This window comes from Typopeltis vanoorti, chromosome 11, assembly GCF_054136105.1.
Source record: "Typopeltis vanoorti isolate ZY-2024b chromosome 11, IOZ_Tvanoo_1.0, whole genome shotgun sequence".
In the NCBI taxonomy this organism is placed as follows: Eukaryota; Metazoa; Arthropoda; class Arachnida; order Uropygi; family Thelyphonidae; genus Typopeltis; species Typopeltis vanoorti.
In genome coordinates this window covers 116817229-116831718 of record NC_143559.1, presented here as the reverse complement: position 1 = coordinate 116831718, position 14490 = coordinate 116817229, and the positions used below count along the sequence as shown (strand labels likewise).

At 37.0% G+C, this 14490-nt stretch overlaps 1 protein-coding gene across 1 annotated transcript in view; it reads right to left on the bottom strand.

Moving 5' to 3' along the window:
• The window catches only part of LOC150101976 (uncharacterized), a 283338-nt gene that overhangs the window by 233912 nt on the left and 34936 nt on the right, over window positions 1-14490 (bottom strand). Inside the window, exon 3 of the mRNA XM_090400543.1 lies at window positions 6127-6210. Coding sequence (XP_090256669.1) covers window positions 6127-6210 — 84 coding nt within the window. The remainder of the gene's footprint in view (window positions 1-6126; window positions 6211-14490) is intronic.

The following is a 14490-nucleotide window of genomic DNA, read 5'->3' as shown; positions in this document are numbered from 1 at the left end:
TTTATCTTCATCAAATTTGTGTCTGCCCATATCACGCATGTAGTTATAAGTATCAAATTTATATTAGGGAAAAATACCCTTCAGCACGCAGGTACGTCAATTGTTAACCGTATAAAATGTTTATTTTGGAAATTGTCTTCATTTTCTGCCAGGAAAGCACAGTAAAAATCATAAGTGTGTTAATCTCAAGCTGAGCACTTTATTTTTTCGTGAGTTACATATATAAATAATATGTAATGCTTTTTTTTTTTTTTATGTAAAAATAATATTTTTATAGGCCACAAACTGCAACGAAAGGGAAAAACGAACATTGAAAAGAAAATTTATTTCTCTCGAAGAAAAAATTAAAATCTTGGATTGGTTGAAAAATGGAGAAACCAGGAGCTGTTGCAAGGACTTTGAATTTAAGCGAATCAAAAATCAACAATTCCAACATAAAATCCGAGAAAGTGTTTATTGCTGGGTCAATGGTAAGTGCAAAGCACGTTGCTCGTGTATGCAATATTCTAATGGGAAAAATAAAGAAATCTCTAATGATTTGTATAGAAGATTGCACTCGAAAGAAAATTTCTTTGGATGGAAATCTTATTAAACAAAAAGCTCTCACAATTTATAAACATTTATGATGCAGACCAGGTGTTCAATGTGGATGAATCCAGGTTATATTGAAAAAAAAAATGCAAAAGCGCACCTATATTACGAAAAATGAAAGTCAGCTCCTGGATTCAAATTTTCTAAAGACAGAATTACTCTACTCTTTTGTAGTATTGCATCAGGTGATTGCATGACAAAACCGATGTTTATTAACCGATCCTCAAATCCTCATGCTATGAAACATTAAAATATGCACTTTATTTTAATTTCCCTAAAACATTTATGCATTATGTGCAATGAAATTTATGTACAATTTGTAAATTTATAATTTTATACTATGTATTTTTTCATAATTTATATATTTTCATAACTTGCATGAATTACCCGAAATAAATAAAAATATATTTTTGTTGGATATATCATTGTTGTTTATATAATTAAAAAAGCAACGATTTTGGAACATAACCCTCCTTTTTCTATGTGATCTGAGTCTCGCATAACGCAATTTATATAACGTGGCATTTCTATGGAACCTAACATCCGTGTTATACAAGGGTTACCTGTATGTGAGATTATTATTATTATTACCACGGGCTACTCCAGGAGTCCTTAGACTCATCGAGGGAGGCCCTAAACATCATGTTCACGCAGCTGTTCAACATTCTCACAGTATCTATCATACCTTGCCTTGAACTCGCTCACTGTCATAGCACCCACAACAGACTCTGGCAGCTTATTCCACTCATTTACCACTCTAAAAGTAAAGAACCCAGCTCTAACACCCCTGCTAACCACGCTCTTGCCCAGCTTCCATGGGTGTCCCCTAGTTCTCCCACCACCAGTCCTGATCTCAAAAATATCATCTGAATTAATCTTATAGAATCCTTTTAGCAATTTGAATGTCTCAATCATGTCTCCCCTTTTCTGCCTATCAACTAGTTTCTGCAACCCAAAAATCTTCAACCTGTTCTCATATGGTTCATTCCATAGACCTGCTATCATCTTAGTCACTCGCCTCTGGATCCTCTCAACCTCCTCCCCATCAAGAAGGAATCGAGGTGACCAAATCTGGGCACAGTAGTCGAGATGAGGTCTTATCAGGGCTCGGTACAGAGGTACAATAACTTGTTTTTCTCTGCTCGTCAAGGTATTTTTCAACAACCAAGTGAGTTGATGAGCTGATTTAGCTACTTTCGCAATGTGTCCCCTAAACTTCATCTCCCTATCCACCAACACTCCCAAGTCCCTGGCCTCATCAATCTCTTGGAGTACAGTTCCACCAATGTGGTATACTGCTGCTAATCTTTTCACTCCGAAATGCATAACCTTACATTTTGTCACATTAAATTGACATCCATTCTCCTTAGTCCAGAACTCCAATCTATCTAAGTCATCTTGCAAGACTTTGACATCTTCTGCATTCACTATCGCCCTACCCAACTTTGCATCATCAGCGAACAAATGAACTGTCCCACTTAGACCCTTCCCTATATCGTTAATGAACAGATTAAACAGCAGTGGTCCAAGAACAGAACCCTGTGGCACACCACTAGTCACAGGCCGTTTTTTGGACTCTACTCCTGAATAAACTACTCTTTGATATCTCTCCATCAACCACCCAGCTATCCATCTCACCAACCCTATATCCATTCCCATATGTTGTAGTTTACGGATTAGAATTCCATGTGGTATCCTGTCAAACGCCTTTGCCAGGTCCAGCAGTATCACTGTAAACCCATTTCCCTTATCCAGTTCAGCCGTCACCTTGTTATAAAACTTGAGCAAGTTACTGAGGCATGATCTACCCTTCACAAAGCCATGCTGTCCTCTGTACAGTATCTCATTTTCATCAATCCATTCCTGTATTTTTCCCTTGACTACTTTCTCCAAGACCTTGACAACGACTCCTGATATGCTGATCGGTCGGTAATTTGCAACCATAGTCTTGGATCCTCCTTTATGCAGTGAAACTATTTTCCCCTCTTTCCACGCCTTCAGGACTAAGCCAGACCTGAGACTCAGATTAAACAACATGGTCAAGGGCACTGATAATTCATTAGCCGCTTCATGCAAGACACGTGCCGGTATACCATCCAATCCCACAGATGTGTTCACATTAAGGTTCTGTAATAGACTATTCACCTCCACTTCATTCATCACAATTCCCATATAAACTAATGGTTCCTTCATTTTTTCAACGTCACCACCTGGATGATATACTTTTGCAAAGTGCGCGCTTAATAACTCCACTATATCGACTGGTTCAGTGAACTCTTTACCATCGTCATTCCTTAAAATCATTTTGCCATGTACAGTTTTTTTCTTGCTTGCAGCATATTGAAAGAACTGTTTGGGATTCTCTTTTGCTTGCATAGCTAGTTTCCTTTCATAATCGGCTTTTGCTGTTTTTACCACACTCGTTACCCTTCTGGCCTGTACTTTATACCGTTCGTGTGCCTGCAGGTCACCCCTTTCTTTAAATTCCCTCCATAGTTGTTTCTTTTTTTGCAGCTCAAGCTTAATGGTGTTATTCATCCATTTAACCCCTCCTTGTTTCACTATTCGGACCTTAGGTATACAATCAGCCATAACCTCCTGTAAATGCTCTTTGATCACTTCCCATGCTCTATCGACGTCCAGCCCTTGCAGTTGTACATGCCATGGCACTGATCCAAGCAATCTCCTAAGCTTGTAATACTTGCCAGCATGGTAATTCCACCTATACCCTGTCTTAATCGAAAATTCCGCACCTTTAGCCACCTCCCAGGTCAAGACCTTATGATCACTCTCACCAATAGGTGGCAACATGGTCATATTCATTACAGTCAAATTCTCAGATACTATTACCAGGTCAAGCACTCTCACACCCCTAGTATTTTCAATTACATGCTGTTTCAGATAGTTATCCCTTAATAATTGAATAAAATCCATTTCCTTCCTCACATGTGTCCTCTCCTCCTTCCAATCAATGTTACCATAGTTGAAATCCCCCATAATAATTACCCTCCTTCCACTCATTTCATCAATTTGTTTATGCATACCATCTCCACCATCTATTCCATCACCTGGTCTATAGCAGCACCCAACTGTATATTTTATTCTGCCAGTATCAATCTCACACCAAATAGCCTCAAATGAGTTCCTTTCACTATCCTGCAATACTTCAATTCTCTTTGGCTGCAGTTCATCAGCTATCATCAATAACACCCCTCCCCCAATTTTATTCTCTCTGTCCCTCCTAAACATACTATAACCTACACATTCTATCCCACTAACTATATCATCTTCCGTCAGCCATGTTTCACTAATGCCAATAACCTGTGGCCAGGAAGAGCCAATCAAGGCCAAAAATTCTTCCTTCTTGTTCCTAATACTCCTGGCATTAGTATACATGAATTGCAGTGTTCCCTTTGTCCCACCCCTATCTTGATGCGTTATTCTAAATATCCCATTCCCATTTTTTGTCCTTATTGCTGGCTCAGGTACATTATATACATTTTTACACTCAGCTGTCTCACTGATGTCTGGATATTCACTTCCCCCCTCCTTGGTAGTTCTAGTTTCCCTGGTTCTGCACATCCATTTTCACTTCATTCAGCAACACTTTTTCCAGTCTCCGCACACCAAGTCCATTCAAATGCAGGCCATCCATCTTGTATAAGTCCTTTCGCCCATCAAACTCATTCCACACGTCCACAAATTCCACACCACACCGTCCGCATAACCTGCGCATAATATCATTTGCAATTATGGCCCTCCTAAACTCCTCTCTGTCATACCGCGGTAACAGACTCACCATTCTAACTCTGTCACTCTTTTTTTTCGCTACCTTTAACAATACTTTCAAGTCCTCTCTCATAAAAAATTTATCACCTTTCAATTCATTCGTACCAGCCACAATTGTTATTTCTTTCACCCTCTGTTTTTGCACTCTAATGCTCTCACTTACATCCTTAAATTTCACACCCGGTAAGTACGATTTAGTTACACTCCCATCTATTACTCCTCTTAATAACGAGTCACCATACAACACTCTCTCCTTCATTTCGGAAACTCGCCCACGCTGTTTATTTACGTTAGCCGAATCACTCTGGAAAGAGTTTTGCAGGTGCTCTAATTGCCGCTGCGCATCTTGTATCACTGCGCGCAGCCTAGCGATCTCACTTCCTACAAATAATTCCTCATTTTTTTTATCATTCAAACCATTTTCTCTTTCTGTATAATTGCTCTCGCTCTTTCTTAGATCACCGCTCACATTGCCATCTTGTACACCGCAATTCCCTATCGATCCACTATTTTCACTCGCATTCTGGCTTTCTTCAACCATAACTGTCTCACAACCTGACACATACTTCGACTCCTCACTTTGCATACACTTTCTACACATTCTCCCACCACTATCACTTTCAATCCATACTCCAGCCTCATTCGGGAATGCATACATTCCACACACATCACATTGGACAAATTCTCTCACATTATAGTTTTTTAACAATGGCGTCGTATTTTTGGACGCCATTATCTTACGTCGCATTGGCGCCATATTCAAATATATGAAACGTATCGTTAAAGACTAAATTAATTTACAGAATTTACACCAAAATCACACAGACACAACAAGCTACCAAATTTAGACAATATTATGTTATGATTTTTAACATATATTCTAATTTCCATTCAAAATTGTACTTAGCTTTCGGGAGCTCCCTGAAAACACGACCGTTCCCCTGGCCCTCTCTTGTATATTGAAAGAAAGCAGGAATGAGGAAAGCAGAAGGAAAAAGTAGGGAAGTGCAAGAAAGAAACTGCAGAAAGAGGAGCAATAGAGAGTGAAATTTCCAGCATGCAAGATTTAACAAGTTGTTTAGAATTAGAAATGAAATGAGGAATATGTTCAATTATAGCAGACATTTCATGTAAAGGAATGAAAGATTGCAAATGGATAACATGAAGTAAAGTAGAGAAAACGAAGTAATGAATGACTTGAGAATAGCAATATATATGGAGATTCCATTATTAGAGATATGGTGTGAGAATGAACATGATAACTGATGCTTTGGATATGAGAAGTAAATGAGCAAGACAGTTTGTGGTGGTTGGGGAAAGAAATTATTTGGTTGGACATGTGAAAAATATAAGGATGGATATCAGGAAGTTACTGAGAAGAGTGAAATATAACAGTGTGATAGAAAAGGTTGTCAGTGCAGTGCCAAAGTATGACAATCATGAGTCAAAACTCAGAGCAAAGACCATGAATAGTATGCTGGCAGAGTTTTGTAAGGAAAAGGGAATACATTCTATATAGGTCAGGCATATATTTGAGATAAAAATGGATTTGAACAAAACTGATGGACTGCAGTTGAATGGTTTTGGTGTGCATTAAGTGGAGAAACTGTTGCTAGAAGGAAGTGCAATAAGTAATACGAGCAAGAGATCGGAGGAAGTAAGAGATCCAGTCAATGCACACCAATATAAATAATAATAATAATTAATGAATTTCACCTTCTTTGATAGAATAAAAGTACTACTTACATCACCACGAAGAAAGCTTACAAATCCTCTTTTTATACAATGAGATCTATAGAAAATTAAAAAGCGTAACCAACAAGTAGGTCCCTATAAAAGGAAATAGTTCAATTACAATAAACATTAAAAAATTAATATGTTACCTTTCCACTTTCACACATAATACAGAGTAGGTAGTGAGGAATGCAAATTTTAAAAACTTATGGAAGAGGTCATATTGAGTAAACAAAACTGTGCATGGATCTGATAATGAATCGTTAGGTAGTTTTTAATAGTCAAAAACAAGAGTTTAACAGCCTCCATATACAAATAGCCAAATCATGAAGTTAATTGACATGCAAACTTTTGTTTCTTCATGCTTAGGTAAATGGTTAATAGGAATTTAATTTTCTTAACAAGTATAATTTACTACTTGTTAAAGTGTATATTCAAAAATGTCCGTTGTTTGCAATAAGTTCTCAAAACTACTACCCTTGTCAAATGCACAATATAATGCTTCTGTAGATTATCCTCTTGAAACAAAACGTCCAAATTTTGTAGTGGGTCCAGAGTGCCAACTGTATTGATGCAACTTGTTCTGTGATGACACTCAAATCATCTGCAACACTCACAATTCACATGCATAATCAGAAAAAATTCCTTATTCCATTTTGGGATTAAATTTCAATATTATCTCAGTGTCAAGATGTGATGTGATATCCACTACAATTAGTTCAGTGGTCCATTTATTTTTTAAAGTTGTCTTCCAGGTGATATTTATCTATGATTTCTGCAAGAATAAATTGCTGATACTATAAGTTAATGCACATTTGACCACATGGCACTATACATACTTCCAACAATGTTACAAGGTGTGTCCAGAAAGTAAGGTCCACGATAAAGAACACAGTGGGTGGTCAAGTGTGGTGACAGTTCGTGGAAAGAGTGAATATGAAAATTTGTGAGAATCATTGTTAAACAATTATGGAACTTTCTTTTGAATTCCCAGAAATTTCATGCTCAGTCATTTATGAAATTGTGACAGCCAAGCTGGGGATGTAAGAAATTTTATGCCAGATGGGGCCTAAAATGCTGACCGATGTGCATAAACAGCAACAAGTGGAGTCAGTGCAAAAACTTTTCGAAAATGAAGATGAACTTTTTTTTTCTCATATCGTGACTGGTGATAAAACATGGATTTCGTACACAAAAGTCAAGTCAAAACAACAATCAATGCAGTGGTGCCATCATAATTTCCGATAGGCAAAAGAATTCATACAGGCATTGTTAGTCAATAAAGGAGGCAACTGTCTTCTGCGATTGAAAAGGGATATTGCTCGTCGATTTTATTCATTGAGGAACAATAATTAATGTTAATGCATATTGTGAAACACTGAAGAAACTCAGATGAACAATTCAGCAAATTCAGACGTTTTGGGTGGGAACTTTCCGACCACCCACCTTACAGCCCTGACCTTACACTTAGTGACTACCTCTTGTTCCTGCACATGAAGCAGTGGCTCCCATCTCAGCGCTCCAAAGAAGATGAGGAACTAAGAAGAGCATGACTCAGTTGTTGAACTCACTGGAGGCAGACTTTTTTGATGCAGTATGAAGAAGCTGGTGCCACAATATTTTTTTGTCTTTAAATTATATGTGTTCTCATGATTGATTTGCTTGTACACGGGATGAAAAACCTCAGTTTCTGACAGGAAAAGCCTTGCTACTTCCGCATGAGATTGGATAACTCATCTTCAATTGAAAATGCCCATATAAAAAGATTCCTCTCGTCATGATGAGAACCGAATGCAGATCTTTTCCAACTGAAGGATGCGATATTCCATTGTTTTTCCACTTCTGCTATGGAGGTGCTTTTATGGAGCTTGTTAACATTTTTCCCATACTGTGAAAAATGAATCTTGATCACTGTTTCCTGACTGGCCAGTGAACTGGTTATGGAGGCTCACAAAACCAGCCCAGGTATAGAAAGGTTAAACCTCCAGATTTTTGTCTATGGCAGTGGATAAAAGAGCCAGAGTATCCAGAAATAGGATATGCATTGCTTTGTCCACATTCTGGATGTTACAACCAATATAAAGAGAAGACTTAACGAGGTAATATGAACTACATTCATCATACATAAATAAGCTACATTGCGTATTAAGGCCAAGAGTAGTATTTCTGAGCACCTACTGTAAACAAAAATTGTAGATTTTGGAATAAACACTTTAGCAAATTGCTGTTTCAGAAGTTCAAACAGCTATCCACCATTCGATCCATGTTCATATGAAGTTTATACTCAAAAATACCTCTGCTATAAAAACTTCTGAACTGATGCCTATTTCCTCCTAACCTATCCTGTATATAATTTTAATATAAACACTATAAATTTCAGTATTAAAATTAAAAACTTTTTAATATACAATGGCTCCATCCCCTGTGGCTTCACTCACTAATCACCTCTTCATGTGACACACACACACACACACACACACACACACACACACACACACACACACACACACACACACACACACACACACACACACACACACAGGATGATCAAAATTAAAGCATCCCTGTTTAAGGCCTTGTGGGGCACCATGCAGTGATTCAAATGTTGCAAAACTTGTGCAGAAGTGATATCTGAGAGAGAAAAAAAAAATAGTTCCATTATTCACTACAGGGCAATGTAAACATGAAATGCATGGAAATTGCATATCACACAACTCAGAAGGTGCCAGGAGAGTTTAAAAAGTTGGATATGGGATTTTTCCCCTTAATTCTGGGTGTTAATACTGTCCACAGTGATGGCACTAAACTTGCCCCAACGTGCTTTGCTCATGAAGCCGTTGCAATTGCCTAAACAACTGCAATGCTGTTGCTGCACTCCTCAAATTTATTTTGTCGCCTGAAAAAATATCAATGAGGTTCACTATATCCATGTGCTCTGTGACAAATGATTATTTGTCACAGAGCACCAGGTCTAACTCCCAATGACATCATTGGGAGTTAGACCTGGCAGAGGTCTCAAACTAATCAGTTCACAACAAGTGAATGAAGTTGTTACCACTATTGTGGAGTAGCCCATGAATAACTGCATTGGTTCCTGCAGCGCACGTGCTGTATCTAGACACATGGATGTGCTTTACACAACTGTCTGGAAAATTCTACGGAAGATTCTGCATTTCTACCCATTCAAGATAATCCTGACGCAGGAGCTGTACTTGTAGGACAACTGATATTTGCTTTAACATTCTTTGCTTGAATGGAATTGAATACTGTGTGACCATGGATGATTTTGTGGAGAGATGAGGTTCACTTTCACCTGAACAGAGCTGTGAATACTCACAACTTGGTTATTCCCAACCAATAAGAGAGATTGGTTGGTCTAGAAACTATATCGATAGAGGCAGACATAGCTTATAATTTAAATTTAGAAGCGCTTATAAATAGTTTTATTGTGCGATATCCCCGTAGAGCAAACATTTAATTATTATTATTATGTAATCGTTTTGCATTATTGTTTCTCTTGTAATAAAAGCAAAATAGCAATTGCAGATTTTCTTATTTTTTTTTATAATCTATCAGGGGCGATATTTAATTGTTTGCCTCAGGGTGCAATCTAATCTGGCGAAGGCACTGACCACAAGTATTTAGAAGTATGATAAGGAGTTTTCTTCAGTGGTTAGCTCAATTTAGACAAAAGTTATATATATTAGTAAGACTTGGTTGACTGAGGATGATATACTGCAGTAATAAGAATAGAATGCAAGGAATATATTGTGGTTGGTCAGTGAATTTAACACTCATATAAAATAATCTGTTTTATTGTGTTTTTGACTGAAAATTAGTGTTTTATAGTATACTGGTATAGATTTTAGTGTTTTTAGTGTATTTACTATTTTATAACATACTTTTTATTAATATATTTCAACAATAAGTATAAGTTTAAAAGGTTAATTCATCTTTAGTAACCTACTTCACATCTCCAATAACCTTGTTAGTGACAATAGCCTTCTTGTTCTCGCATGCAGTGCTCTTCTTATCATTATGTTTCTTGTGCATTTTTCGTGCCATTTTAAACTTATACTGATTATTGAAATATCTTAATAAATTATTTAAATATAAAGAGCCAATAGGCTTCATTTCATTGATATAAACATTATTTAAATTAAGGGGATATTAAATCCCACATTGTTTTAAAATCGAATAAGAAACTCAAAGATTGGAATCAGAGCATTTCATGCCGAATATAGTATAATAAACTATAAAAGTATCGGCGACTACTAGTGTGAGCTAATGCAAGTAGTCCAAGTACGTAGTACAAACTCCGGCAACTCGCAGCAAAGGTGGTAAAGTTCTGATCGCTATTCTTGGTATTTTCCATAATGTAAAACACATTTCCTAGGAAATGTATGCTGTTATTACATTATGATGGGAGGTCACTACCCAGACCGGTTTCAGCCTTTATTGAGGCTTCATCAGCGAGTAGCTAGAACAAATTAATATCAAAGGTATAGCGAAAAGAACTTATATACTCTGCTATACGAGTTGTCAAAAAGGTGCACCCATTAAGTTATTTAAATATGAAGAGCCAATAGGCTTCATTTCGGCAATATAAACATTATTTAAATTAAGGGGATATTAAATCCCACATTGTTTTAAAACCGAATAAGAAACTCAAAGATTGGAATCAGAGAGTTTCATGCCGAATATAATATAATAAACTATAAAAGTATCGGCGACTACTAGCATGAGCTAATGCAAGTAATCCAAGTACGTAGTACAAGTTCAGGCAACTCGCAGCAAAGGTGGTAAAGTTCTGATCGCTATTCTTGGTATTTTCCATAATGTAAAACACATTTCCTAGGAAATGTATGCTGTTATTACATTATGGTGGGAGGTCACTACCCAGACCGGTTTCTCGATGATATCAATAATGTTTATATCGCCAAAATGAAGCCTATTGGCTCATTATATTTAAATAACTTAATGGGTGCACCTTTTTGACAACTCATATATAAGTTCTTTTCGCTATACCCTTTGGTATTAATTTGGTCTAGCTACTCACTGATGAAGCCTCAATAAAGGCTGAAACCGGTCTGGGTAGTGACCTCCCATCATAATGTAATAACAGCATACATTTCCTAGGAAATGTGTTTTACATTATGGAAAATACCAAGAATAGCGATCAGAACTTTACCACCTTTGCTGCGAGTTGCCCGAGTTTGTACTACGTACTTGGACTACTTGCATTAGCTCACGCTAGTAGTCGCCAATACTTTTATAGTTTATTATACTATATTCGGCATGAAATGCTCCGATTCCAATCTTTGAGTTTCTTATTCGGTTTTAAAACAATGAGGGATTTAATATCCCCTTAATTTAAATAATATCTTAATAAAAATATGTAAATATCATAAAATAGTAAATACACTAAACACACTAAAATCTACACCAATATACCATAAAACTTACTGTTTAAGGGAAAAACACAATAAAACAGACCAAAATCACCAATTTTATATGAGTGCTAAATTCACTGACCAACCACGATGTAAAATTAAATAAGCAAAGTGGATATTAGATCCAACATTATTTCAAAGCATTCGGCTTTGAAAAAATTCGGTTTGTAGAAACTATGAAAGTTTTTGTAAGTTGACCTGAGAGCTTACAAGAATACACTCCTTGGCATTCCCGAGTTGTCTTAACTACTTAAGTAGTGCAAGCTAAGGCAACATAGGGATGCCAAGGATTGTATTCTCTTAAGCTCTCAGGTTAACTCATGAAACTTTCATAGTTTCTACGTACATTCCGCTTAATGTTGAATCTAATATCCATGTTGCCGATGTAATGATAAATTGTTTATTTCTGGAATTTTCCATTTAATATTTTCAGACCAGGGTTGACCGCGGATAACTGAAACTGCAGATAGTGAGCCCGCAGATAAGGGGGGGGGGACTATGGTATTAACAATCCTAAATCTCGTCGTGCAAATGACTTTCTTAAATGGCTAATGTACTGTCTGATTTTCTGTGAACTTAATTTGCTTATCTCTCTTATCAATCTACAGGTAGTAGAAACTTTCTTACTACTGTTTCCAGGTATTCATTTATATTATCATATTATGTATTAGGAATGACTTAAAGAAGGTCATTAGGAAAAACTGGATCAAAACCATATAAAGCAAAAGGCGGTTTTTCTTTGATAGCACAGTGAAAAGCAGACTTGCATTCAAATAATGCTTGTGAAAGTTATGTATCCCAATCATTAATTTTATTGTCTGCCAGATTAGAAAGTATTTGTTTTATATTTTTATTGTCTCTTGCCTCTCAGGGGACCCTGTAACCCCTAGAGAGCACGTCCCCTGGGTGTCGGATAGGGGAGCCCACCATATGTATGTGTGTGTGTCTGTGTGCATGCACGTGCATGCATGTGTGTGTATATACAGGGTGTTCGGGATAAATTTGACATATTTATAATTAATTATATTTTTCCGTAAGTTACATGTATTAACACACACTTCTCTTCATTTAAAAGTTTGGACCCTTCTTCATTCATATACAAGATGTCAGAAAGGATGGATAGCTGGAACCCACCTGAATCATGGAAGAGAATAACTTGTATCATGATGATTCGTGCCCACCATCAAAATAAGGATATTACGACTGCTGCCCAATGCTCCCTGAATACAGTAAAAACAATCAGGCATGAACTAGAGACTTGCAATGGTGACTACGAGGATGTAGCAAGAAGAAAGATCCCTAGCAGACGATCTGATTGCGTTCGTACAGCAGAATTCCTCGCAAATCTGCAGGAACAGGTGTTGAAGAACCCTGGCATTGGAATTCGGGCTTTGTTCGTGGAGTTGCTAACTGTAGTCAAGCCCTGGATAACAAGGGTAGCCAATGGTAGGCCGTATGTATGGCAGCAGGATTCGGCCCCTTGCCACACCTCTGGGAAAAGTCAAAAATGGTTGTCTGAAAATTTCTACGACTTCACCAGTCCAAATGTTTGGCCTCCAAACTCCCCAGACCTTAACCCCATGGATTATTTTGTATGGGGCGCAGTTGAAAAAGACACCAATCGCACTTCCAGTAATACAAAAGCCCAGTTAATGGATAAAATTAAAACAGTTTTTGCGGCCCTTCCCAGGGAGACTGTAGCATCAGCTTGTTCGAGGTTCCGAAGCAGAATTGAAGCTGTGATCGATGCTAATGGTGGTTATTTTGAGTAAATCTTGTTGATAGTATTGTAATTAACTCTGCCTGTAATGTTTTTTTGTCAATTCATTAAATTTAATAGATACAAAGAAGATTTTCTTTTTCCTTACGAAACTGTCAAATTTATCCCGAACACCCTGTATATGGTGGGGGTGGTCTGAATATACTGAATAAGGATTCGTGGACCAACAGGACCATAAGAGGCAATCATCTTGATTGTAAAGGAAGTGGCACTCCCATGGACCCCTAGCTGGATCTATCCTCTCCTTCTTCTACTTTGAGGAAGATTCACTTACTTTAATCTTTCCTATAAGGCCTTAGCAGCCAACTCTTCTTATTTTATGACCCTTATGCTATTAGAGTACTCGAGGGCCATGGGGTCATTTCTGGCCTTACAACTATGCCCTCTCTATAAACCTTACTATAATTCTTCTATAATCTACTCTTTCCCCTTCAATATACCCTATTCCTCCAATGGGTTTAAATTCGGAAGAAGGCTAGTTCAGAAGCCTTAATGTAGCAGCCCTACCACTGAACTATTCCATAGTCAGGCTAGTCCCCAAACATGGAGAACATAATCCTACTTGTAAGCTGACAGAAAAAGATAATCTGATTGAATCTATGGGAAACGACCCTGGAATGGAAAAGGTAAAACAAAAATGGAAACGACAAAATATAATACACATAGCAAACTGGAATGTAAGAGGAATGGCATATAAAGAAATAGAATTAGACCAGTTATTAAATGAAAGAAATTTTAAAATAGCAGTAATCACTGAAACAAAAAAGAAATTAGAAGGAACTATGAGAACTGAAACATTTAATGTAATATACAGTGGAGTCGACAGAGACCAAAGAGCACAAACAGCAGTCATGATTTGGATTCATAATTCCCTTTCAAAACAGTTAAAACATTATAAATTAAGGAATGAAAGAATAATAGAACTAGAATAAAAATAGATAGAGGCTATTTAACAATAATTGGTTTATATGCCCCAAAAGAAGGAAGAGAACAGGATAATATTGATTTTTATAATCAGCTACAAAACATATATAATAAAATAAATAAAAATGATTGCATAATTTTAGCAGGAGACTTAAATGCAAGAATTGGAAACACGAAAATTAATAATTATATAGGAATACATGGAGAACACACTCTAAA